The 24,253-nt window shown below is 54.0% G+C and overlaps 1 protein-coding gene across 11 annotated transcripts in view; it reads right to left on the reverse strand.

Moving 5' to 3' along the window:
- Positions 1 to 24,253, reverse strand: part of ARHGEF10L (Rho guanine nucleotide exchange factor 10 like) — a 191,940-nt gene that overhangs the window by 20,728 nt on the left and 146,959 nt on the right. For all 11 annotated transcript variants that reach the window (XM_034753125.1, XM_034753129.1, XM_034753128.1 and 8 more), the window contains one exon: positions 16,511 to 16,656. In XM_034753125.1, coding sequence (XP_034609016.1) covers positions 16,511 to 16,656 — 146 coding nt within the window. The remainder of the gene's footprint in view (positions 1 to 16,510; positions 16,657 to 24,253) is intronic.

Genomic DNA, 24,253 nt, shown 5'->3' on the forward strand with positions numbered 1-24,253 from the left:
TAGGCTGGTCTACTGAGTGGGAAGAGACCCGTTTTCAGTGCTGACCTTTTGCTGCATTACAGCTTCACCTCAAAGGGACACAAACAAAGCTAGTTTGGAAAAAGGAGAAGTTACATGAAACCAGTAACTAGTGACGTCCCTTTCTCGCACATCAGAGGAGCTGGAACGGCTCAGAGATGTTAATCAAGGACACGCTTGAGGCACATGCACAGAGAGATTGATTTGCTGCATGGCTCAGGCTGCCAATGCCGCGACAAGAAGTCGATTGACTGAGGGGTCAAATCAGGAGTAATCTCATTGACTCCTGCACAGTACCAAAGTGCTTCCCACACTGAAATGCAGCCAGCTCTGGGGAGGAGCAACCAGTTGGCACACACCGCACGGTGTACAAAAGAGTTCTGCATCCCTGAATTATGCTGAGTAGCACTTACTCACTCCCATTGAAGTCAACCAGGTTGCTCGCCTGAGCAAAGGGCTTCTCAGTGCACTCAGGGTTGCACATCCTAGACCCCAAAAGCAGAAACAATGGGAAGGCATTTTCAACAAGCAAATGCAAAGACGTAACAAGCAAATCCCTCACCCACACCCTCGCCACAGGCCAGGACATGTCACCAGCCAACCCAAAGACACCCTCCAAACTGCTGCTCACATCCACTCCTCTCTCACAATCCAGAGGTGAAGAAGGGGAGTCTCTCTCTCACCCCCAGCCACCCTCCATCTCCATCTACTTAGCTCAAGTTTACAGGGAGTTGAATTCAGGTCTGGCAAATACCAACTTGCTATTCATTTAAATGAGAGCTTATTTTCCATCTTCTCACTGACTTATGGATACCCTTCCATGCTCCCACCCGCCTCCAATGCTCTATCTACTAAATTAGCTGCCATGCTGGAAAGTCACTATTCCCCAAACAGACAGGCCTTGAGAATGCTGCCCGCCCACTGAATAAAGACCCATTGTAACGAAGGGAAGACGCTTACCAAGCCCAGCCTGCAGAGACGCGCTGGAGGATGTGGCTGTATTTCCCAGTTAAGTTATATCCTCTGTATACCCTGGGGGAAACTGAGTCAGGGAAGGCGGTCTAAGGAGTCAGCCCTCATGCATGGGTCCTCCTGCCTGCTCTGCTACTGACTCCCCATGGGACCTTGGGCAAGGCATTTTGCCATTTCGTGCCGCAGTTTCCCCACCTGTGGGAATGGGGCTAATACTTACCCACTTTTGTAAATCTCTTTGAAAGGCCTGGCAGAGGAGTCCTACACAAAGGCCCAACCGGGTGCTCCCTCTGTGTGCCGCTGTTGGGACTCTTTTAAAATCAGGATTGGAGGGTTTTCTAAAAGTTGCTAGTGATGGAGAGCGCACCACAAAACTCCAAGTTGTCCCAATAGTTAATTACCCTCACTGTTCATAGAACCATAGAATATCAGGGTTGGAAGGGACCTCAAGAGGTCATCTAGTCCAACCCCTTGCTCAAAGCAGGACCAATCCCCAGACAGATTTTTGCCCCAGATCCCTAAATGGCCCCCTCAAGGATTGAACTCACAACCCTGGGTTTAGCAGGCCAATGCTCAAACCCCTGAGCTAAAAATGTACACCTTATTCCCAGTCTGTTAGATCTTTCTCTGCTACATCGAAGAGCCCATTATCAGCTGTTTGTTGTTATCAAATCACCCCTTACCCTTCTCTTTGTTAAACTAAATAATTGAGCTCCTTGAGTCTCTCACTCTAAGGCATGGTTCCAATCATTCTCGTGGCTCGTCTCTGAACCCTCTCCAATGTATCCACATCCTTCCTGAATTGTGGGCCTCAGAACTGGACACAGAATACCAGCTGTGGTCGCACCAGTGCCAAATGCAGCAGTAAAATAACCTCTCTTCCTACTCAAGGTTCCCCCAGGATGTTTATGCAGGATTCAATTCATTGTGTGTGTGTGTGTCTGTGTCTCCGTCTCTCTGGCGGTGAGAGAGAGAACTAGAACAATGAGGTCCCATTCCTGGACTGGGGCACTAGGCAATAGGAATTTTTAACAGAAAAGTCAGGACTGGGTAACTACCCTATGTCCAGATCTCATCATCCACTCTTGTTTCTGCCTCCGCTTATGCAGAGGCCCCGGCAGTTTAATCACTTCCCTGGTGCTATTAGGCCCCGGAGGATGACGAACGGACAAAACAATGCACTAAAGTGCTGTTGCATCAAATCTGATGCACTCAAAGACATCCTGTAGACGAGACTAATTATTGTTTCCTGGAGAGCTAAAAATAAAAGAGGCGGCTATTTGTTCATATCTGGGGCACAAAAAAGGAAAGGAAGAGCCGCAGGCCACAGGAAGTCCAGTCTGGAGTTTGGGACTGCTTTAAATTACCCTTTTAGTGCCCCATCCGGTCTGACCCTCTGGGCATCCAGCAAATACATAAAATCTGCAAGTTTTAGAGATTTTTTCAAAGCCATCTAGGAGATTTGGAAGCCAAGTGGGTGAAAATCTCAATCTTTTTAAGTACCCTCTGCTTCATTGGGGACGGGATGGTATGTAGGAACATGCCTATGACTTCGGACTAGGTGCCTGAGCCCAAGCCGCAGAGTCTGGCATCCGGCTCTCAGTTTAAAGATGTCTGGAGCCGGTATTTTGATTCAGGCCAAATGGAAATTTCTAACGCAAAGGCAGGTTCTTATCTCCTGACTGATTTACACCAACGTAACTAGCCCGCCCTGGATTCCACAGCAGTTGCTCTAATTCCTTGTCATCGTTAATGGATTTAGGGCAGGGCCGGCTCCAGGCACCAACCGAGCAAGCTCGTGCTTGGGGTGACAGATTCTACGGGGCGGCATTCCGCCCAATCCTAGGGTGGCACGGCCGCTTTTTTTTGTTTGTTTGTTTTGTTCGCTGATCCGGCCGCCCTGTAGGGGGCGGCGGTGCGGAGGAGGGGAGTGCCCTGCTGGGAGCGGGCTGCGCGCTCCACCTGCCCCAGCCGGTGCCAGGTCTGTAGCAAGCCCGGCAGGGCAGCCCGCATCCTTTCCTCCCCGCCGACCAGAGCGGCGTGGAACCCTCCCGGCAGGCAGCGTGGTGGTCGGGGCCACGAGGCAAGCGCCCCACTGAAGATCTGGCCTCCCCCCTTCTCTCTCTCCCCCTGCTCCCTCTCCCTCCCCCCCGCTAGCCAGGGCACGTCTGCAGTGCAGGGAGTCCCCCTGCACCCTGCCTCCGGCCGCCCCGCAGGTTTTTTTTGCCGCTCCGGACACGCCACAGGTTTGTTTGGTTTTTTTTGCGCTGTGCAGTTCTGGACGCCCCGATTTTTTTAAATTTTTGTTTTGCTTGGGATGGCAAAAAAGCCAGAGCCGGCCCTGATTTAGGGTCACAACGCCCCTGTGAGAAGGGCAGGGCTATTATCCCCATTTTGCAGATGGGGGAATTAAGGCGCTGAGAGGTTAAGTGACTTGCACAAGGTCTGCACAGAGAAGTGTGTGGCAGAGCAGAGATGGAACACCAGGGTCTTCCCCGTCCCAGGCTAGTGTCCTAATCCCTGGACGACCTTTCCTGTGCTCATCCTTACCTCCACCAGCATGCGTTAGTAGTGTGATTAAAAGCAGCCGAACAGCTGATTTATAATCCCCCTCCCCCAGTTTAACAATAAAACCCGTTCCCTGGCCAAGAGCCTATGCACCGCGTCCCAGCTCGGAGCAAAATTTTATGGTGGGAGTTATAAAATCCTGAATATTATATTGGAAATGCTGCCACAAGCTTACCTACAGCAGTGCAGTATTTATGGACCTAGAAATGTCTATATAACATAGAGGCCCTATAAATCCACACCACAGCAGGCAAGGCAGGAAAAGTCATTAGTATTGATGAGACATCAGTCGTGCTAGGAAACTTCCAACCTGCCGTTGATACGAAGATGCCTTCTTGGGAACCTGGGGCCCAATCCAACCACCTTTAAGTCAATGGGAGTTTTTTCCTGTTGAGTTTAACGGGAGCCTGGATTGAGCTTGGTATTTTGAGAAGAAAGCGGGGTTAAGGAATGGGACTCAGAACCGGATTCCAGTTCCCAGCTCTGTCACGTTTAGAGCTGGCTGGGAATTTTTCGACGGATATTTCCCCCCCGCAACCAATACTGATTTGCTGAAACTGAAGCGGTTCATGAAACAGGGTCGGGTTCAAGGAATTTCCTGACCAAAAAAAAAAAAAAAAAAAAGTGAGAATTCCCTCCCCCTCCCCCCCCCAATGGCACATTTGGACATTTTCAAAAAAAGTGTGGTTTTCCGGTTAGTGACTTTTCATTTGGAAATTTAAGCTAACGAGACTGGGGAAAAAAGTCTAAAGAGGAAAAAAAGGTTGAAATCAAAACAAAATGTTTCAATTGACCACAAAACTTGGGGGTTTGGTTTGCAAATATCTGAGATTTGGGCTTTTCGATCCAAACTGAGAAAGGAAAAGATTTCAGACTCAATAATATTTGCGGGGGAAAAAAAATCACATCCCACCCGGCTCTAACATGTCCTTACTGAGCGACATTGGGTATGTCACATAGGCACTTCTGAAAATGTCACCTTCAGTGACTTAGGAGCCTAAGACACTTGACAATGGAAAGTCAATTGGGGCTTTTCAAAATGTTACCCTTCGTTTTGCAAGGTGTCACTTCCCCACCTGTATAACAGAGAGAACACTTTTCTCTGTCTTGCCTCCTTCAACAGTCAGGGACTATCTCTTGTAATGTGTACATGTAGCACCCAGATTTTAGGGTTTCATCTGGCCACCTGCAGGTGTCAGGAAGAGATCCCCCCCCAATATATTCTCGGAAGTTTTTTTAAAATCTCCTTCCTCTGCAGCACCAGGGATGGCCATGGCTGGAGATAGGACATTGGGAGGATGGGCCAGGACTCTGAGGTGGCATCGAGCGTGCTGTGCGAGTCTTGTTTACTTTGGTCGGATTTCTGTTGTTGGGTTTTGTGTGAGGTCTGGATGGTGGTGATGGCGTGTGATATACAGGAGGTCAGACTCGATGATCTAGTGCTCCCTTCTGGCCTTGGACGCTAGGACTGTGAACAAGGTTCAGATCTCAGCTGGGACCTCTAGGTTGTGTTATAACACAGACTGTATTACCTGGGAATGACAGCAGCAACGCTAGAACTTCCAGATGAGGCACTATCCATACTCCAACGAGCATTTACAGCCCACGGGGCAACTGAGGGTAGAAACATTAAGGCCGGTGGCTGGATCAGAGCAGAGAGTTCCCCCACGTGACTTTATGGACTTCAACTCTCAATCTTTGTCTTAATTTTTTTTTAATTTAGGTTTTTAAATTTGACATTTTGCCTGAAAAGAAACCAGCTCTTATTAGAATAACGAACTACTATGGATTTTCCCCTCATTCGTTCCATTCAATTTGTTTCTTCTTCTGTCCAATTACAGGAATCAACGTAGCATCGCCTCTCGTCTCCCCTGCGAGAGAACCTGCTGCATTTTCTAATGCCTCCATTGCCTGGAACATGTGTTCTTGTTAAACCTAGATTTAAATATCCCCTCCAGCCTCTCCCTAGAGGTCCAAGGCGGTTGAAGTGGGATTGTTTCCTCATATGTTTCTTTCCATAAGACACCCGCATTGAGGTTTTCACTAGAAATTCTAAAAGCAAGGAGCAGGTAGATGATCATTCCAACTCCAGCCATATGGAAGTGAATGAACACTCCAAGGTGCACCATGGTCTCCAAAGGAGATGTTGGTTGAGGGTGACTACTGCATATATATTTATGCAGGAAAATTAACCCCTTGGGTGTGATTATTAATAAACTGGGTTCCAGTAGCACCTAGAGGCTCCAGTAGAGATCAGTGCCTGATTAGGCTGGTGCTGTACAGATACACAGTAAGAGACAGTCTGCCCAGCAGAGCTTGCAATCTGGATAGACCAGGCAGATGAAGGATGGGTTATCAGAGAGGAGCAGCTGAGCCACGGTGAGATTAAGTAACACGCCCAAAGTCACGCAGAAAGGGGAATTAGAGCTATGCTCCCCAGGACCTTAACCCCAAGCCTATCCTACCTCAAGGCCGCCCCAGATGTACCGTCCACAGGATGAACTCTGGGATGGCCAAAAGTTTGGAAAAGAGAAGACTGAGAGGGGACATGATAGCAGTTTTCAGGTATCTAAAAGGATGTCATAAGGAGGAGGGAGAAAACTTGTTCACCTTAGCCTCTAAGGATAGAACAAGCAGCAATGGCCTTAAACTGCAGCAAGGGAGGTCTAGGTTGGACATTAGGAAAAAGTTCCTAACTGTCAGGGTGGTTAAGCACTGGAATAAATTGCCTAGGGAGGTTGTGGAATCTCCATCGCTGGAGCTATTTAAGAGTAGGTTAGATAAATGTCTATCAGGGATGGTTTAGACAGCATTTGGTCCTGCCATGCAGGCAAGGGACTGGACTTGATGACCTCTCGAGGTCCCTTCCAGTCCTAGAATCTATGAAAAAAGAACCATTCTCTGGCAGGCAAAATCCACTTCACTCACAGATGGTGGTTTGAGGACACTGGCTATCGATGCAGGCTGGCATGATGTGAACGGCAATTGCCAGGAAGTCCTTTGTTCTTCCTTACCACTCTGCAACTGCCCTCCCCAGAACCCCAGACTGGCACTGACCCCACTTTCCTGAGCTCACTAAGAGAGGGCGCTCTTTTTTATTCTTCCTTTCTGAGGGTTTCTTCAAAGACACACATACGCACCGTCCTAAAGGACAGAGTTCACGATTGCCTGAGGCAGGATTCAGCTGGACCTAATTAAGGTTCCAGAAGCAAAAAAAAAATCCCAACAGTACTTGGCTCATTTCTCTTTCCATCCAGCCAAGGATCTCAACAGGCTTTGTAAACGTTCATGATTCAATTATCACCCCCCATAGAGAAACAGAGGCATTGCAGATCAGTTCAGTGACTGACCCAAGGAACTCTGCGGCGGAGACAGAAATAGAACCCAGGTTTAAATCTGAAGCATGTACCGTCGTCACGAGATTGACTTCCCTTTCCCCCAAATGACCGAGGGAAAAACCAAAGCTGTCACAGTCTGTTGTTCCGGTGCCTGGACTGGCTTTTCAAGTCACGTTGACGAGCCTTATCCTTGTAACACGTGAACTGCTAGTGAAGAGAGGCCTGAAGCTTCAACTAAAACCAACAGGAGCAATGGGTCCTCAGCATCTCTTGGACATCAGGAGCCTACATACCATGGTGATGGGTGGGTTATGGCTAAAGGAGGAAGTAGGTTTGCATGATTAATGCATTAACCTGGGACTCAGAAGATCCAGGCCCAATTCCCTGCTCCACCCCTGCCTTCTTGGGTAATTTTGGGCAAGTCACTCTCTTTGCTGCAATTCCTCCATCTGTAAAAGGAGGGTGACAATGCTTCCTCTCCCGCACTCCTTGTCTATTTAGATGGCAAGATCTTCGGGGCAGGGCCTGTCTCTTATTAATGCGTTTGTACAGCGCCTAGAGTGACAGGGGCCTGATCTCAGCTGGAGCCAGGTGGACTATAACACAAAGTAACAAACGAGTGGTGGTTGCATTCCTGAGGGAGAGCTGCCTACCCAACGTGACAGAGCAGACCAGGCATGGATTGGGCAAGATTATTGCTGAAGCATAAGTTGGGAGCTGGAAAGAGACTCGTTAGGTTACCTCCATCTTGCTCTCAACCAGCGTGGGATTTACTTGCCCTGTGGTTTATCATCCGGCACTTTGTCCCCTTCATGAAAATACAAGAGCCGATTACACAGCGCTCCGTCAAATTCTATTTATACCATAACCAGAGGGGGGTTTGCAGAGATGCCATTATACTTCTGGTGGCTGACGTTAGTCCTAAGAGAAGTCATAATGTGGTTAAGTGACTGTTCAGCTGCTACGGAGAAGAGGAAACTGTCAATATGCAGCGCTAACACAAGGCTGCACGGCCCCAAACTGCAGGAGGAGCGTTAATTAACGCAACGCCGCCCCGGGAGGAAGGTGGGCCGGTGTCATCCACGTTCAGCGATGGGGAAATGAAGAGATGAGTGACCTGAGTTCAAGGTGTGCTGGGTCCCCAGCTTCAGTGGGAGCTGTAGACACCCAGGACCTCAAAGTCGGCCAAGTCATCGATGACCTAAGGCCATCCAACAAGCCCATGGCAGGCTCCTGTAGATGACAGTGCTCATCCAAGACCGGGGAGGGGATACAGACCAATCTGCAACCCCAAATCTTTTTCAGAGTTGCTGCTTCCCAGGAGAAAATCCCCCATCCTGTACGTATGGCCGACGTTCTTTGTTCCCAGAAGTATATACCGACATTTAGCCATACTAACACGTATCGCTTCCAGGCGCCCAGCTTATCAAACAAGCCAGATCAGTGACCTGCCTCCATTATTTATCACTCCCATGTGTGTGTCGTCTGCAAACTTTATCAGCGATGATTTTATGTTTTCTTCCGGCTCATTGATAAAAAGGTTCAATAGCATAGGGCCAAGAACTGATCCCTGCAGGGTCCCACGAGAAACAGACCCATTCAATGATGCTTTCCCCTTTACAATTTAATTTGAAGGCCCACCTAGTTAGTCACAGGCCCACCTAGTTAGCCATTTGTCCAATTTCAGTTTCCAACTGTCCCCTGTAGTTTGTTATTTTCATTAAGAACGAACAGAGAGTAGAGAGAAGGACTTAGTGGAGGAAAGCGACATCCCGATATCCTGCACCCCAGAGGCCCAAATGTTGGAGCTCTGCCCTTTTGGCAGCTTTGCAGCCTTCCTAAAACTTGGTTAATTTCCCAGCCCACATGCCCATTTGCATAGCATTACCCAGCATGCCCCACACGGAGACCCCCCCCCCCCCCCCCTTTCACAAAACGTCCCAACTGGCTCATGCCATAAATAAGATAGGAGAGAGAAAACTAATACAGCCCCGCGATGCATTATTCATCCCCGGCCCCATTGTTATGACAGATTTACAGCAGCTAATACATGCAAACTAAGTTTGGGCACTAAATGTGAAATTTAAGGGTGGGAGAAAAAAGACTATTCAACACTCCCTCCTTAGGCCAAGCAACAAGGAGATCTTTTGCCTTGGCTCCCATCTCATCCTGGGTAGCGAGAGGCATTGCTAGGTCTGGTGTCAAAGGCCAGCTAGCCAACACTACTAGGCACCACTACACAATAATTGCCAGAGCTTTGGGAAGGTAATTCAAGTAGGACAGCGAAAGGCAGGTTAGCTTCAGCCCTATCACTGCATCGCCAGTCAAACTCGGCGTGGTCTTAAAATCTGGCTTGTATGCATGGAACGTGCTCCCTGGATTAGCCCGTAAGACCATGACTCCCCACCCAAAAACAACAAAGAGTCTGGTGGCACCTTAAAGACTAACAGATTTATTTGGGCATAAGCTTTCGTGAGTAAAAACCTCACTTCTTCGGATGCATAGAGTGAAAGCTACAGATGCAGGCATTATATACTGACACATGGAGAGCAGGGAGTTACTTCAATTGGAATTGGCCTTGTCAACACTGGTTCTCCACTTGTGAAGTAACTCCCTGCTCTCCATGTGTCAGTATATAATGCCTGCATCTGTAGCTTTCACTCTATGCATCCGAAGAAGTGAGGTTTTTACTCACGAAAGCTTATGCCCAAATAAATCTGTTAGTCTTTAAGGTGCCACCAGACTCTTTGTTGTTTTTATAGATACAGACTAACACGGCTACCCCCTGATACTTCCCCACCCAAGACACTTCTGCTGCCATGCCTACAAGAAAGCCAGATAACGAAGGCTACGTTGGCCGGGTGCACGTGTGAATCTCTGTTATACAGACACACCCATGCAGAGCCTCGGCTGGTGTCATTTGCCACAACTTCAGTGACCTCCCTGACATAGCAGCTGCTTACGCTGCCCTCCCTCGCTAGTCGTCTCATATTTGGGACCATCACGCATCGTTAGCTTAAGTCGCTGAGAAGTCACCGCTACCCTCATCCTTCCTTGTGTGATTTATTCGTCTTCTGTTGCATCTTGTCTTTGTATCTGATGAAATCTTCCGGGCAGGGACCCTGCTGTCACTTACACGCGTAATGGAGCCCTGATCCTCTCAGGGTTTTATACTGCCCGTCGCCACGGTATCCGAGCCCCTACTGCATAGCCCAGCACAAATGGTAACACACAGTAACCTCCTCGCCGGCCCCCCGATGCTCTCCTGCCGCACGCCAGGGCTATACAGAACACCGCCGCTAGAAATCACCTTCCTCCCTCAGGGTTAGGGCCACGTCACCCTCCTCAAGCCGTTCACTGGTCTCCCGCTCGCTGCATTAAGCCTAGGTCACAGTCTGCTCCTCGCACTGCCTCATCTCCACGGCCTTGACAAGGTTCGGTAGCTCCGGCCCGTTTCCCTTCTCCTTACAGAAGGGGTGTTTGGAGATTTCCGCTCTGATGAAGAGCCCCAGCGGGGGCTAGTGGGAGACCTGCCAGAGATCATTTGGGGATCCAGACCCACTCACCTCCTGCACCCTGCTGAGGTGCCCAGGCAGAGCTGTGGGGCAGGGGGCACTGCCGGGCTGGATCGAGGCGTACGGGCGGGGCTGTGTGCCCGGCCTGGCAGTGGGTGCTGCCGGCCAGAACTGCCATGCATTGCCGGAGCAGACTGCAAAAAAGCTTGCCTATGTGTAGGGATGCAGACCCCTTTCGGCGTAAACGCCAACTCCTTCCGGCGTCGGTCCAGGGGAGTTAGAAAGGAGAAGCCGTGGCTGGAAGAGCAAACTGTGCGACCCTGAATCCGCCAGGCCTTGGGGCTGGTCAGGCACGTGAAGGGAAAGAGGCAGAATCAGACGTGATGGGGGGGGGGGTTCGCGCCGTGGGGAAGGGAAGTTCTTTGCGACACACACAAACACGTCTGACAGCAAAGAGCATCTCCGGCGAACAGCGCTGATGATTGTCCCCGGCCTTCAACCCCGGCTGCTGCACGCTGTGAAGCGCCGCAATTACAGGTAATAAGCGCCCCCGGGGTCGCCCTCCGTCTTCCTTGAGAAGAGCTTCCCACTCCCACCCCCGCCCGGGGAGGGGTAACGGCTGGCGAGACAGAGCCTGTGTGATGTTTGCGGGGACTGTCATTAGCTGTAGCCCGCGGAACGAAGCCCATTTCCTGTTCAGTCGCTTGCTATTAAATATGGATCGCGTTCACCTCGGTCCCGTACGGAATGGAAATGGGACGGCGGGGGCGAAAGGCCGGCTCCCCCCATCCCGCGCACGCCTCCCCTCAATGTTTCCATTTCAACTGGGCTGTCGATGTGCACGTCTTCATCTCTGCTCCCCCGCCCCCATCCGACTGCAGCTCACCGACACCCCCTCCCATGTGGGGATCTCTGGCCCAGTGTAAAACACAGGCTAAAGGCAGTATTGATCCCTTTTCAAAGCCGCTAGCACACTGCTGGTCTTAAATACAAGAGCGAAAAGGCCAGGGGCTGCGGCTTGCCCTGCCGGAGTGTTATACAGTGGCCGAGGCGCGGCTAGCAGCTCAGACCGTAGCCACCACGAGGTGCGGCACTGGGACACGGTGACTCGGCCCTAGGGGCTGTATCCTCAGCTGGGGGTGTGGGCCATTGACGCCAGTCGAGTGACACTGATCGACACCAGCTGGGGATCCGGGACTAGATTCTTTTCTTCCAGCCAGGGCTGCCACCATGGAAAACGGAGGAAGCAGGGTCTGGTGGATAAGACCCGAGCTGAATTTCAGGACAGTCCTGCCTGTAGCTGCATCACCTCAGACAAATCACTTGGCCTCTCTGCCTTAGGCTACGTCTACACGACCACTTATGTGGGTAAAACATGTGTCGCTCGGGGGGGGAGTGAATAAGCCACCCCCGGAGTGACGTCAGTGACACCGACTTAAGCGCTGGTGTAGACGGCGCTACGCTGGTGGGAGGCACTCCCACCGTTCCTGCAGGGGCTGATTAAGTAAATGGGCGAGCTCTCTCCCATCAGCGTAGAGCAGCTACACTAGGGAACTCACGGCAGTGCAACCGCATCGTACAGCCGCGCCGCTGGAAGGTCTCTAGTGTCCCCCGCTGTACAATTGCAACACCCCCCCTCTCCTCAGCATTGCGGGGGTTAAAGTGCTTTTCTCCTCAGAAACGGGACACTTCGGGCTCCTAGCTTATCTCCAAGGCCCCACGCTCCAGTTTACAAGTTTAAACAGAGTTCAAACAGAGCGGGGATAGAGGGCGGGGTTCTACATGTGGCCCCTACAAACCTCACCTGAGACTGGGGAGTCAAGCTAGCTTCTCTCCAGCGCTCCCATCCTCCCCGGCAACCAGGGCCAGGAGGCCAAAATCATTCCCTGGGTGGTAGCTGGGCAGCCCCCATGCCAGGCGTGGGTTTCCACGGGTGTATCGGAGTGGCCCTTTAAGGGGAAGAAAGGAGGAAGGAACAGGCTGCAGCCCCCTCTCCCAGAGCCAGGCTGGCTCCTTAGGGGCTCACGAGAGCCTTACGCCTGAGCGGATGTGACCGATTCCGCCCAACGGCCCCGCTGTCATTTGACAGGAGGCATCCGAGGGTGCGTACGATCTGGCCGTCAGCGGCTCAGATCCCAGGCGCATCAGGTCCGGCGCCCGAGTTAAAGCGGGCAGCACAACGCTCTCTACGGGAGGAAAGGTCTTACAGCAGCTGGAGAGACGCACGCGCAGCGGAGAGTCTGCGCTTCAACGCAGAGGCGGGAAAAAAAATTAAATGCACCGTAATAATGCCGCCCAGCCCATCGTCAGTTGGAAGCTTGTGCCATCTAGGGCCAGCTCCAGGCACCAGCCCTCCAAGCACGTGCTTGGGGCGGCACCTGGAGGGGGGCGGCGCTCACCCAGGCTCGCCGCCCTCCTCCCGGCGCTCTGGCCGGTTGGGGAGAGCGGGGCCGCCCTCCCTCGGCGCTCTGGCCGGCGGGGGAGAGCAGGGCCGCGGCCAGGTTTGCCGCCCTCCCCTGCTGCGCTCCCTGCCAGGGGGCGGCAAAAAAGCCAGAGCCGGCCCTGGTGCCATTGCCCCATTGACTGACGAGCTGCAGCCACACAGCTCATCGGGCAGGAGGAATCCAGTCGAGGGCAGCCTGGCTCCCACTGCAGACGGCCTGACCCATCACCGTGGCTGTCCTGCTCTGGGAACAAATGCACGTCCCCCAGGGCGGACTCCACCTCACCCCGAACAGCCCCTCCCTGGTGGAGCGATGCCAGCAGCTCCCACTGAGAGCACAGGCCAGGCGAGGGACTGAACCGGCAGCCTGCCAAATCCAAGCTGCGGCTGCCTGCACCAGGCCCAGCGGGAAGCCTCCAGAGCGGCCTGAAATATCTCTTTGTCCCCCACGCTTGGGGCCCATCAAATATCAGGGCCTGTGCCCCGGCTTGGCTCAGAGTGGAGCCCAATGACACCTCGCCAGGGGGCACTCGGGGTGCTGCCAGCTACACCAGCTTTCGCATCTGAGACTCGAGTCTGCAGCACGGCTACGGGGTCCCCCGAAGTTGGCCTGGCAGTACCAGCCATGGGAGGCTGGGGTGCGGGGTGTCATAAGCTCTGGGGGGCAGGCAGGGCACACGCCCTGGCACTTACTGGGCATTGTAAAGAACTGGGGAGTCTTACGGGGCTGCTGCATTTGTATTTAACCGTTTCAGAGCCAGAAAGAGCAACAGACTATAAAAGTCTATTTTAAAGCCTCCGCTTTTCCTATACACCAACTCCCCAACTGCAGTCTGCAGTCCCTTGAGCCTGGCATTTAGTACCTTCAGACTGACCTAGACTAGTGTCACCTTCACGTGGGCTCTTATAATCCCCTCCGCTAGGGCTTCCCAAGCACCTGGCCTTTGTTAAACCCACACTCCATCCAAACCGGCCTCTGCTGGAGCTGAAGGAGATCTCCTTCAATCACTTGTAGTAGTAGATCCCTTATCCTCTCTGTGGTTCAAACTACTACAGTTATCTGTAGTATGGAAATGCCCAGAGACCAGCCATGAATAGGACCCCCTTTTGTCTGGCATTGTACAAACCCAGGGGGCAACCCACACTCACTGCCAGTGGGTTAGATGCCACCCCTGCCTTTGGGTGCGCCAAGCCAAGCTTCTGACCATCTCTGGCCACTACGACCTGTGGAATCACTAGAACACGAGGGTGCCAGGCCCATTCAGCCAGCCGATCTGTCCAGCAAATGGTTAACTTGTCCCCGCTGGGACGCTGGCGGGCAGGGGAGGCCGGTTAATGAACAGTGCGCCCCGGCACTCTAACAGACGCGAAGCGAGCATGCTCCCCCCGCACGCCAAGGGACGTTTTCAATCAAATCGCAGCCCATTAGGCATGAGGCAGCAGAGAGGCCGGGGCACACGCATCCTGGGAGCAGCCCATCTCCATAATAGCATGGGAGGGCGCCGAGGAATGCTGTGGCGGGCCGGAGAGCAGGGAGCGCTCAACCGAGAAATGCACCGTCGTTAGAGGCCTGCTATTAGACAGTGAGGGAGCGGGCCTGGGATGGAAATGCCCAGAGAACGCCTCCAGCTGCAGCACCTTGGGCACGGCGACAGCAGCACGCAGTGGCCAGGCAGGGCACTGCCCACAAATCTTGCCTTAGTCTTTCACAGGTGAGGCAAGCCGGGGCTGGCTGAGCCAGTCACAGGAAGGGTTCTCTGCTGTCTTTCAGGGGGCTGGCTCGCCCTTCAGGCATAGGGGAAGGGCTGCCCCTGTCTCCAGGAGCCCAGCCAGTCACTGCAGACACACTGAGGGCCCGTCTACACTTGAAACACTACAGCAGTACAGGGGCATCAGTGGAGATACTGCCTAACGCCGGTGGGAGGGCTTCTCCTATTGCTGGAGTTAATCCCCCATCCCGAGAGGCGGTAGCCAGGTTGACGGAAGAATTCTTCCATCCGCCCAGCACTGTCTAAGCAGGGATGCACGTCAGCTTACGTATGTCACTCAGGGGTGTGGCTTTTTCACACCCCTGAGCGAGGCAGCTGGGTCGATGGCCAGCCCCGGGGGTCTGGTCTACACTCCAGTTGGAGGTGTGCCTGCAGCGCGTGTAGACGGATCCGAGCTAGCCTTAACCGAACTCGCGCCAACAACAAGAGCAGTAAAACCATGGCAGCACGGGCTGTATCAGCCACCCGGGTCGCAGAGTAGGGACCCACGCAGCGAGCCCAGCCTGCTGCGGTTTCAGAGCGGCTGGTATTTGAAGTTCGCTAGATGGAGCTCTTGTCTGTAGACACACCCGGAGGCACTCGAGCAGTGGCCTCTGGCTGAAGCCTGGGGCCCGGCTGGCTGGCTCCTGAGGGAGTGACGCAGCAGAGCTCAGCCCGTCCTGGCTGGGGGAGAATCTAGGATGAAGTACGAGAGCTCAGCCAGTCCCACGGGGTGCAGGAGACCCTGTGTGCACCGGGGCGTATCCGAACTGCAAACAGCAACCCTCCCCATCCCCCAAATACATTCCAGATCTTTTAGCCAGGCTGCATGTCATGCTGCCAACCTCCCCGCTCTCACTGCCAATCCACCCTCCCGCAGCCGGTCCTCACCCACCACACTCCTCCTTGAGCGGCTCTGTCCTCCAGCTCTACGTAGCTCTGGTGCCATCTTCACCCACTCCCACAGTGTCACTCGCTGTCTCGACCCACACAGCCCCCCAACGTCGCCCTGGACTCCTGGCCACCACCGAGCACCCAGCATCCCTGCTTGGCTGTCCCAGACACCTTGCCTCTTTCCTTGCAATTGCCATCCCCTCCTTCCTCCTTATCCCCCTCCACCAGCAACAGCTGCACTCCCCTTTCCGGCTCCCCAGGCCAGTACTTTTGGCAGTTCCCCTCCTCCCCCCACATCCAGTCACCCTGCAGATGCATCCGAAGCCAGGGGTCAGAGCACCGAGAGCATGAAGCTCCGCCCGGCCACACGCACCCACGGGTTCTGCGCCGTTCCCATGCTGCTCAGAGCCCCAGCCGAGGGGCGCGCAGCCAGGCTGCCCCAGGCACCGGCCTCTTCCCTTGCAATCGTTCCGGCCTTCACAAGCAACTAAGGAGCAAGCCCGAGACAAAGGGCTCTTGGACGAGCGTGCAGGGTAGGCCAGGCTCGGTCCAGAGCGGCTGGAGTTAACACTTGCCAGCGCTAAGGATGAGACAGCACTGGGGCTGCGTGGGCTCGTGGGCTAAAGCCACAGCGACCCCAAGGAGCAAGCGACTCACCCCAGCATGTTCAGCCATCACATCATACTCTTACCTCCCCACCCCTGGCTGCTCACAGGGTGCAAGCAAACTCACCCCATCCCAGCCACCTTCCGCATCTCACAGCTGGAGTCATCTGTGCGTAGCCACACAGGGGGGCACAGGCCAGAAACTCCCCGCGCAGACGCAGGAGCGGGGACAGAGGAGCCTAGGCCAGGCCTCATCTGGGCCAGCTGGTCAGTCACCCGGCACATGGTTCGAGGAGCTGGGAGAGTACGTGTGGGGAGGGCGGAAAGGAAGAAACCCCCACCCCGAAGGAGGCTGGAATCCTGGCACCCAGCCTTGCACGTGGCAAGGGGCACTGAACCACGGCAGTACCTGCGCCTGCAGGCTGGCAGCATCCAGCACGGTGACCTGGTTGGCACAGCTGGCCCACACGGTGTCATCCAGCGTCAGCAGGGTTCGCACCGGTCCGGTCCCCACCTCCAGACAGGTGGGCTGCGCCTCGAGGTCCCACAGCCCCCCTGCAGAAAATAAAAGGAGAGCAAAATCAGAGACCGCTCATCATAGACCAGAGGAGGAAAGGCACCCTAGAGCCAGATCTCAGCCCCCCCCCACACCCCAATCTAGGGCTTTACCTTCAGGAGTCTCTGATCAGACTCTGATCCCCAGCTGAAACCCAGACCGGGGCATCTCATGCTACCACCATGGCAGACCCACATTTCAATAGACAGCTGGAGCCCCACTCCTGCACCATCCCTCCGTCCGTTCACCAGCTCGCCACTCCCTGGGACACCTGCAGCCATTGTTCCCATGCAACGGTAACAGCAGGAAAAGATGTCGCTACCGACAGCTACCTCCAGGGAGCGTTAGCCGCTGAAAGTGGGCGGGATCTGCCCGATGCTCCCCACAGAACCCAGGCCAGGGCTCCATGGACCTGAGTTTGAAAGCCTCTGGCCTCACGCCTGGCCCTCCCCAGCACGTCGACCCCTCTGTGGAGGCGTTCCCAACAGGGCTGGGGGCAGAGGGAGGAGCTGGCCGGCAACAGGAATTCGGATGGCTGGCTCAGCAGAGCAGCAACGTCTCTTTCCCCTACGAATCAAGTCTCACCTGATGCCTCCACATTCTGAATGCGGCAGCAGGAAAACAAGCGCAGTTCTCTTCCCTGCAGCCCTGACAGCATGCACGGTCTATTTATAACCAGGCTGCCAGGTGCAGGCGAGGGGGGGATGGCGTGGGATTGCTCACATGGAGGAACGCAAAATACTGGGGAGCACGGTGCAAACGCCATCTTTTCCAGCCAGCGGCAGCTCCCTTGCCACTCTCCCAGAACTTGGGCAGCAGCCTCCAGGGGACTAATTAACTCCCTTTCCTCTGCCATCGCACGGGCATGGAGAACAGATCATGGGGGAAAGCTGAGCCCGGTGGCAGAACTTGGCTGGCTCGCGGCCTCCTGTGCAGAGCACCCTGGTGCAGGGAATGGGCTGTTCCTCGCACAAGACCCGGTCACGTTTCCCCGCCTTTGCTGGGATTGTTCCAGCCTTGCAGCCGTTCTCAACTCTGTTTGTTAAACGGATCCAAGGAGCAAGGTGAGGGGTTCTCAGATGGGACAGAATCATAGAATCTCAGGGTTGGAAGGGACCTCAGGAGGTCATCTAGTCCAACCCCCTGCTCAAAGCAGGACCAATTCCCAACGAAATCATCCCAGCCAGGGCTTTGTCAAGCCTGACCTTAAAAACCTCTAAGGAAGGAGATTCCACCACCTCCCTAGGTAACCCATTCCAGCGCTTCACCACCCTCCTAGTGAAAAAGTTTTTCCTAATATCCAACCTAAACCTCCCCCACTGCAACTTGAGACCATTGCTTTCTGTATTTAATAAAATAACTTTTTATTTATTAATTAACCCAGAGTATGTATTAATACCTGGGGAGGGGGGAGGGCAAACAGCTGTGCCTCTCTCTCGATCAGTGTTATAGAGGGCACGCGGGGGATCACAGATCACATGCACGGCAGCGCACATCTGCCCAGTTAGAAATATGTCTGCAGCGGCAGCACCATGCGGCTCTTTGCCCCGGAGCTTTGAAATGCGATTTAAGAGACGGGCCTTGGCACACGGCTGCGCGGCGGCTTTCCTCCCGTGCCCTTCAGCACTTCCCCACGCTAGGCCCGGCCTGTCGTTCAGAGGAACTGAACTGCCTCGGCTCTTTCATCAGGGCATCCCGCGGCGCCAATTTCCCCACAAAAGGCGCGGCGGGAATGACCTTTCCCACCCCTAGTATTTTCAGAGCGGCAGCCCCTGCTGCAGGCTGACCCCTCTTGACACCTGCCCGACGTGAACCATGAAAGGATCCCTTTGCTGCCCGACTCCCGACCCGCAGTGCGCGCGACTCTACAGACGGTTGAAAGAGCCGGAGGCGGCGGCATCTCTTCAGGGAAACGAGGACGTTCAGGAAGCTCTAATTAAAACGACGAGGTTACCGATTAAACCGGAGACTGGAGAAGAAAAGAGCCAGCACGCCGCCAACGGCGGGTGGGGCAGCGCGGGGAATCGGGGCAGATCGATCACCTGCTGCCTTCGGGGGGTTCTCACTGTGGTGCCGAGCTGGGACAGAAACCCCTCCTGCGGCAGGGCACACAGCAGCCTCGAAGGTCAGGTCACCTAGTCTGATCTGTACATTGCAGGCCACAGAACCCTCCCCACCCCCTCTAACTGGTTCAAGAAGGAACTTTACCCAGCCCTCCCCCTCACCCTCCCCATGGGTAGGTTATTCCTAGACTCCCAACTTCAAGGTGTCTTGCACCTTCCTTGCTTCTGGTGTTGGCCACCATCAGAGACAGGACCCGGGGCTAGACGGGCCCGTCTGACCCAGCCTGGCCATTCCTATGATCCATGAGTACGCTTTTCTCCTATGAGTCAGTGGGTCTATTTGAGGAAATGTGGGCAAGTCGCTTGAGCGCGGGGCAGTTTGTTCGGCGGAGTTTGGCAAGGTATTTGGTTTTAAAGCCTCAAGCGCTCAGAAGCTCCCAGAAGGGGGTGGGCTATAGAAGGGATCCGGCCTTAGCTGCATCCCGAACACGGGAGCTGAGGCATCCACAGCAGAAGATCCTCCTACTTGAGGTAAAGGAGTAACTGTTGGCTGTGTCGATAGCAGGCTGCGACAGTTGCAGCGGGGTGGCCAGGAGGTAACACGGTAACGCCAACCAAGCTAGTGTTAACCCCCCCCCCCCCGTTGTTTTAAACAGAATTTGACACTTCCCAGCTCCTAAGAGATCTGAACCGAAGCCACCCTGCCCGAAGGACTGATGGGCCCTCCCAGCCCTAGACTTTGAGGAAGTTTGGGCAATTCAGCTCCACATCCAGTCTGGAAGAACCATTCCCCGCTCAATGCCCATTGCTTCTCTGGACTCAAAGGGGAAGTGCTGCAAGTCTGGGGAGGACACGCCGTGTTCTTCTGACAAAACAGAGGTTGGATCCCTGCTTTAAGCTCCAAGCAGAACTCAACCCGAAGCATGAAACCACGAACCAGCACCTCCACAGTGCTACGGCTGAGAGTCCAGGCGGCACGTTTCCAGCTCAGGTTCCTCAGCACCTTTGAGACATTTCCACCGGGTCATTTTTATTCACTAAATCTCTCCCCTGTTCACGCACACAATTCGCTGCTCTACAACTTGTCATTGACAATAATTCTCCACCCACAGCTCAGTCAGGAGCATTGTCTCACACTCGACACTCTTAAAACTCTCACCGTCTCACCCAGGTCAGGTCGTATGGTTCATTCCCTGATCGGATACACTTCACTTCTACTCAGGTTCCTCATGCAGTCCTGTCTGCAAAGGTTCACGGGTTTTAATGCCCGGAAGGAAGCACTGTCAGCATCCAGCGTTCATAGCCCAGGCCTGCACTGAATCTCATAGAAATGTAGGGTTGGAAGGCCCCTCCAGAGGCCAGCTCCCTGTGCTGAGGAAAGACCAAGAACCAAATAAACCTAGACCAGCCCTGACAGGCGTTTGTCCAACCTGTTCTTAAAAACTTCCCTTGGAAACCTATTCCAGAGCTTAACGATCCTTATAGTAAGAAAGCTTTTCCTGACATCTAACCTAAATCTCTCACTGCAGATGAAGCCCATTACTATTTGTCCCACCTTCAGTGGACACGGAGAACAATAAATCGCCATCCTCTTTAGAACAGCCCTGAACATAGTCTTCAGGGCTATCAAGTCCCCCCCGCCCCAGTCTTCTTTTCTCAAGATAGCACAGGTCATAGAATTTCACCCCGTAATTCCTGCAGCGAAGGAAAATTTTTTCCTGCTATTGAAGTGACACTACAGAGCCGATTAATTTGCAGCTGAACTACAGAGCATCTTTTCGAAAGACATCCAATTTGGATTTAAAGCTTTACGTGATGAATTCACCACCACCACTTGCTAAGCTGTTTCAATGGCTAATTGCCCTCACTTAAAAATTAGCATCTTATTCCCCAAATGATTTTTTTTTTTTAAACTGCAAACTATTGGATCTTGTCATGCCTTCATCTGCTACATGAAAGGGCTTCCTAACGGCAGATCTCTCTTCCCTGGTACCTGTAGTTTGTAATCAAGTCAACCCTTAGCCCTCTCTTTGATAAGATAATGATCTTAATCTATTTAAGTCTCTCCCTGCAAGGCCTGTTTTTCAAATCTCAGATGGGTTTTTGGAGCTCTCCGAGCCCTTCTGCAATATTCACTTAACATCGGCTGTTCCAGAAAATGTGCGATTTCATTTGAAGGAACAACAGACCAGTTACTTTTGGCCTAAGAATCTGCAAGAGAATTTATGGAAATATTTCTTCTTGAATTATTTACCCAGCCCTCATCAGGTGCTTCAAACCAAAAATTTGGACTGAAATCAGCCTGGTCAGCCACCTTGTCCATTTCCCGGGTTTGGGAGAACCAGAGCTGGCATAGATTGGCACAGCTCTACTGACTTCAGGGGCGTTAAACTAATTTGTGCCAACTGGGGATCTGGCCCAGAGACCCCTGGGCTCTGAGGAGCAGCCCTGGAAGAAACGACAAATAATTTTTTAGGACGGAAAAGCTTGAGATGCGGGCATCTCACCAAGCCAGAGGGAGGGAGGGTAAATCGATGCTTTGCTAATTTCTGCCCTTCTGGTCAAGGAGAAGGAATGGGGGAAAATGAAACAGAAAGAAACTTAGTAGCTTCCTGAAGCCGGTCTCAGCAACGCCTCTGCCCCAGAAGCGGCGGCACAGAAAACGACCACGGCATGTGTCGAGTAACAGCGCGGTGACGTATTGTCACAAACATGACACCACATGGTTCCCATACGGCCCACATAGGAGGTGCTGAGGGGCACACCGGCGGAGAGAGGAAGAGATCCCCTAACGCTCACCAGCCACTATCAACGAGAGCATTGGGGTGCCCGGGCCGAAGGGAGAGCCATTCTGCGGACACTCAACCCAGACTAGCTCTTACCTCCCTCATCCCTGATTTCTCTGGCTTTCCAGGCAGCCTTATTGGTCTCACTAGGACCCCATGCCCCTGACATGTGCCACCAGCACCACTGGCAAAGGCAAAGCCTCTTTAGCTCAACTGGAAAAGGGACATTCCCCACCATGCTGCACTCCACCATTGGGAGCCCACGCCCAGCGCCACCACATGAGACTTCCAAAATCCGAGGGCTGAGAGATAACCAGAGCCCTTGATGACGCCCATGGGCTGCTCTTCTGAGCCCATGTCCTTAGCAGAGCTCCTCTGAACAGATGAGGGATCGAGGACTCTGTCGGCTCATGCTGCACATACACCGGCGTCCTGGATTGCATGCCCGCCTTTGGCCAGTGGCCGGGTCCTGAAGCCTTGGGAAGGCTGGACTGCCAAGCTCCATGTTAAAGCCAGAGGACAGGGATCAGCAGAGACCCACCATCTGGGATCATACTGCAGCTCAGGAACTAGCCGCCCTCTCTGTAACTACAAGGTTAGTGCAGCCACGTTCCCTCACACGCTCCTTTCTCCACGGCCCCGTTGCTTTAATCTCTGTCCCGGGAGCTGGTGGATTCAGACCCTATGCTGTGCTACACATTCCCTGCCTTCCTCTCCAACGCCCACCCAAGCCAGAGCCCAAGCACGGCTCTACCCACAGACTGGGGCGCTGCTCCAGTGTGATCCGGACCCCTTTTAGGGGATACAGCAGCTTTGTTCAGCTTGTGGAGGGGCAGAGGGACCCAGGCACATTACGAATGTCTCTGCACAGACTTGCATGTTCATTCAGGCTCTTTCCTGCCCTCTAATGGTAACACAGGGGTATTCCCTAACCCGGCGAATACGGGTCTCGCAGGAGTAGGAGCGGGGAGCTCCACACAGCATCCTCCCCCATGCCTCCCATAACGCCTTTGGGCTTCTCAGCCCCCTGCCAGTCCTACGCGCCAAACTGCAATCGAGATCCAGCGCCTTCCCTCCAGCGAGAGTCACACTAGGTCTTCTTGATCACATGTGAAAGCCAGACGTAGGACAGAAAGCAGCTGCCCCACCCCCCACACTCTCTAATCTTCAGAGGCTCCAGATGCAGCCTGAAGGCTGGCATAAGGCAACACACACAGCCGTCATTGCCTCATGGAAAGCCTTGGTAACCGCATCCACGGCAAGGTCAGAGTTCCTCGTGGGCCATCACCTCTAGAGGCACCCTCCTGGTGGCCCAGCCAGCCGCAGGCGTATGTAGTGACCCCCGCTGTGAGCTGGCGGTGGTGGGAGAACATCCGGCATTCAGCCCCAAACCACAGACTTCTACACTGGAGCTACAGGAGTAGCTCCGTCCTCCAACAGCAGCAGTAAACCGTTCTCCTCCAAGTGAGCCTGCCCCTATGGGGGAATAGGATGCTTCACCGGCACATAGACACAGCTCTGCTTCATTCCCACTGCCCAACCTTCTCTCGGTGCCTTGGTCCTACACTGGGAGTGGGAGGGCGGGGGTCAGTAATCCCAGAAGTCAGGAGCTGGAAATCCCAGCAGGAATGAAGTCTCCCTGGGCTTATCCGCCCGACACCTGGCTCACCTCTGCTGAGAGGCAGGGGCAACTGAGTGGATCCGACTTTAACAGCATCCCAGAGAAAAGCAGCGCATGAATAATTGTGGCTCAGATTAACCGGAAGAGCCGCAGCGGGGGCCTTGCGAATCCCTCGCTCTCTCTTTTCTTACGGCCTCTCTTTGGCTGAGAAAGCAGGCAGAGCGCTGGCTGAAAGGGGGCACCCGGCGACGGAGCAGGGCGGAGACTGCACCCTTGTGGTGAAGATGGCGCATCTCCCCAGACATCACAACCACTCACTTTCCATCCGTGCCACCCCTTGCAGTCAGGATTCCCACGGACACGGGATTCTTCCTCTTGTGCCAAGGAGAAATCCCCTTCCACGTGGGGTGAACCAAGGTGCGCTGGTGACTGACGTCTGCGCACCACAGCCGTGGCACCAGGACATCCAAGCTCTCTGCACTCCAGCAACCAGAGCGCACTGCCTAGCAGCCATGGCATAGGCAGATGCCCCAGGGGGCTCCTGGAGACTGGAATCCAGGATCCTCACCTAGCAACAAGACAAGGCCGGGTTTGCCTCTGGAAGTGGGGCCCACGTGAAGCGATGCACAGCAGCTCCACACCGGCTGTTGGCTGTACAATGGCTGAGGGCAATGTCTGAATCCAGCTGCCAGCCAGGGGGCTAAACACCACCCCCATCTTGATGCATCAAGCACCTTCATCTCTGGCTGCTGGACTAGTTGAGGACCTCACAGGACCAGGCCCCACTGCTGGCTTAACAGGATGGGAACCACCCACCTCCGGAGGGTCCTAATGGCACCGCATTGGTAGCTGGGCAGTTTATATGGCTGGGCCGGGACAATGGGACTGAGACCTCGAGTTGCCACCTTGCAGATCCTTCCCGGACACGGGAGACCCGGTGACAGACCCCGGGTAGGGCCGACTGACCTTGGCCCGCCGTCACTGCGCTTTTCACAGACACCGATTTGTCCCGCCAAGATTCCCCGTGGCTTCAGCAGAACATGAAAGAGCAGCGGGAGCCAGAGAGCTGAATCGGTCACGAACGACACTGCGGGGGCTCGTTTGCTATTCCTGAAAGGCTTCCAGA

The sequence above is a fragment of the Trachemys scripta genome, chromosome 19, assembly GCF_013100865.1.
Source record: "Trachemys scripta elegans isolate TJP31775 chromosome 19, CAS_Tse_1.0, whole genome shotgun sequence".
Lineage (NCBI taxonomy): Eukaryota > Metazoa > Chordata > Testudines > Emydidae > Trachemys > Trachemys scripta.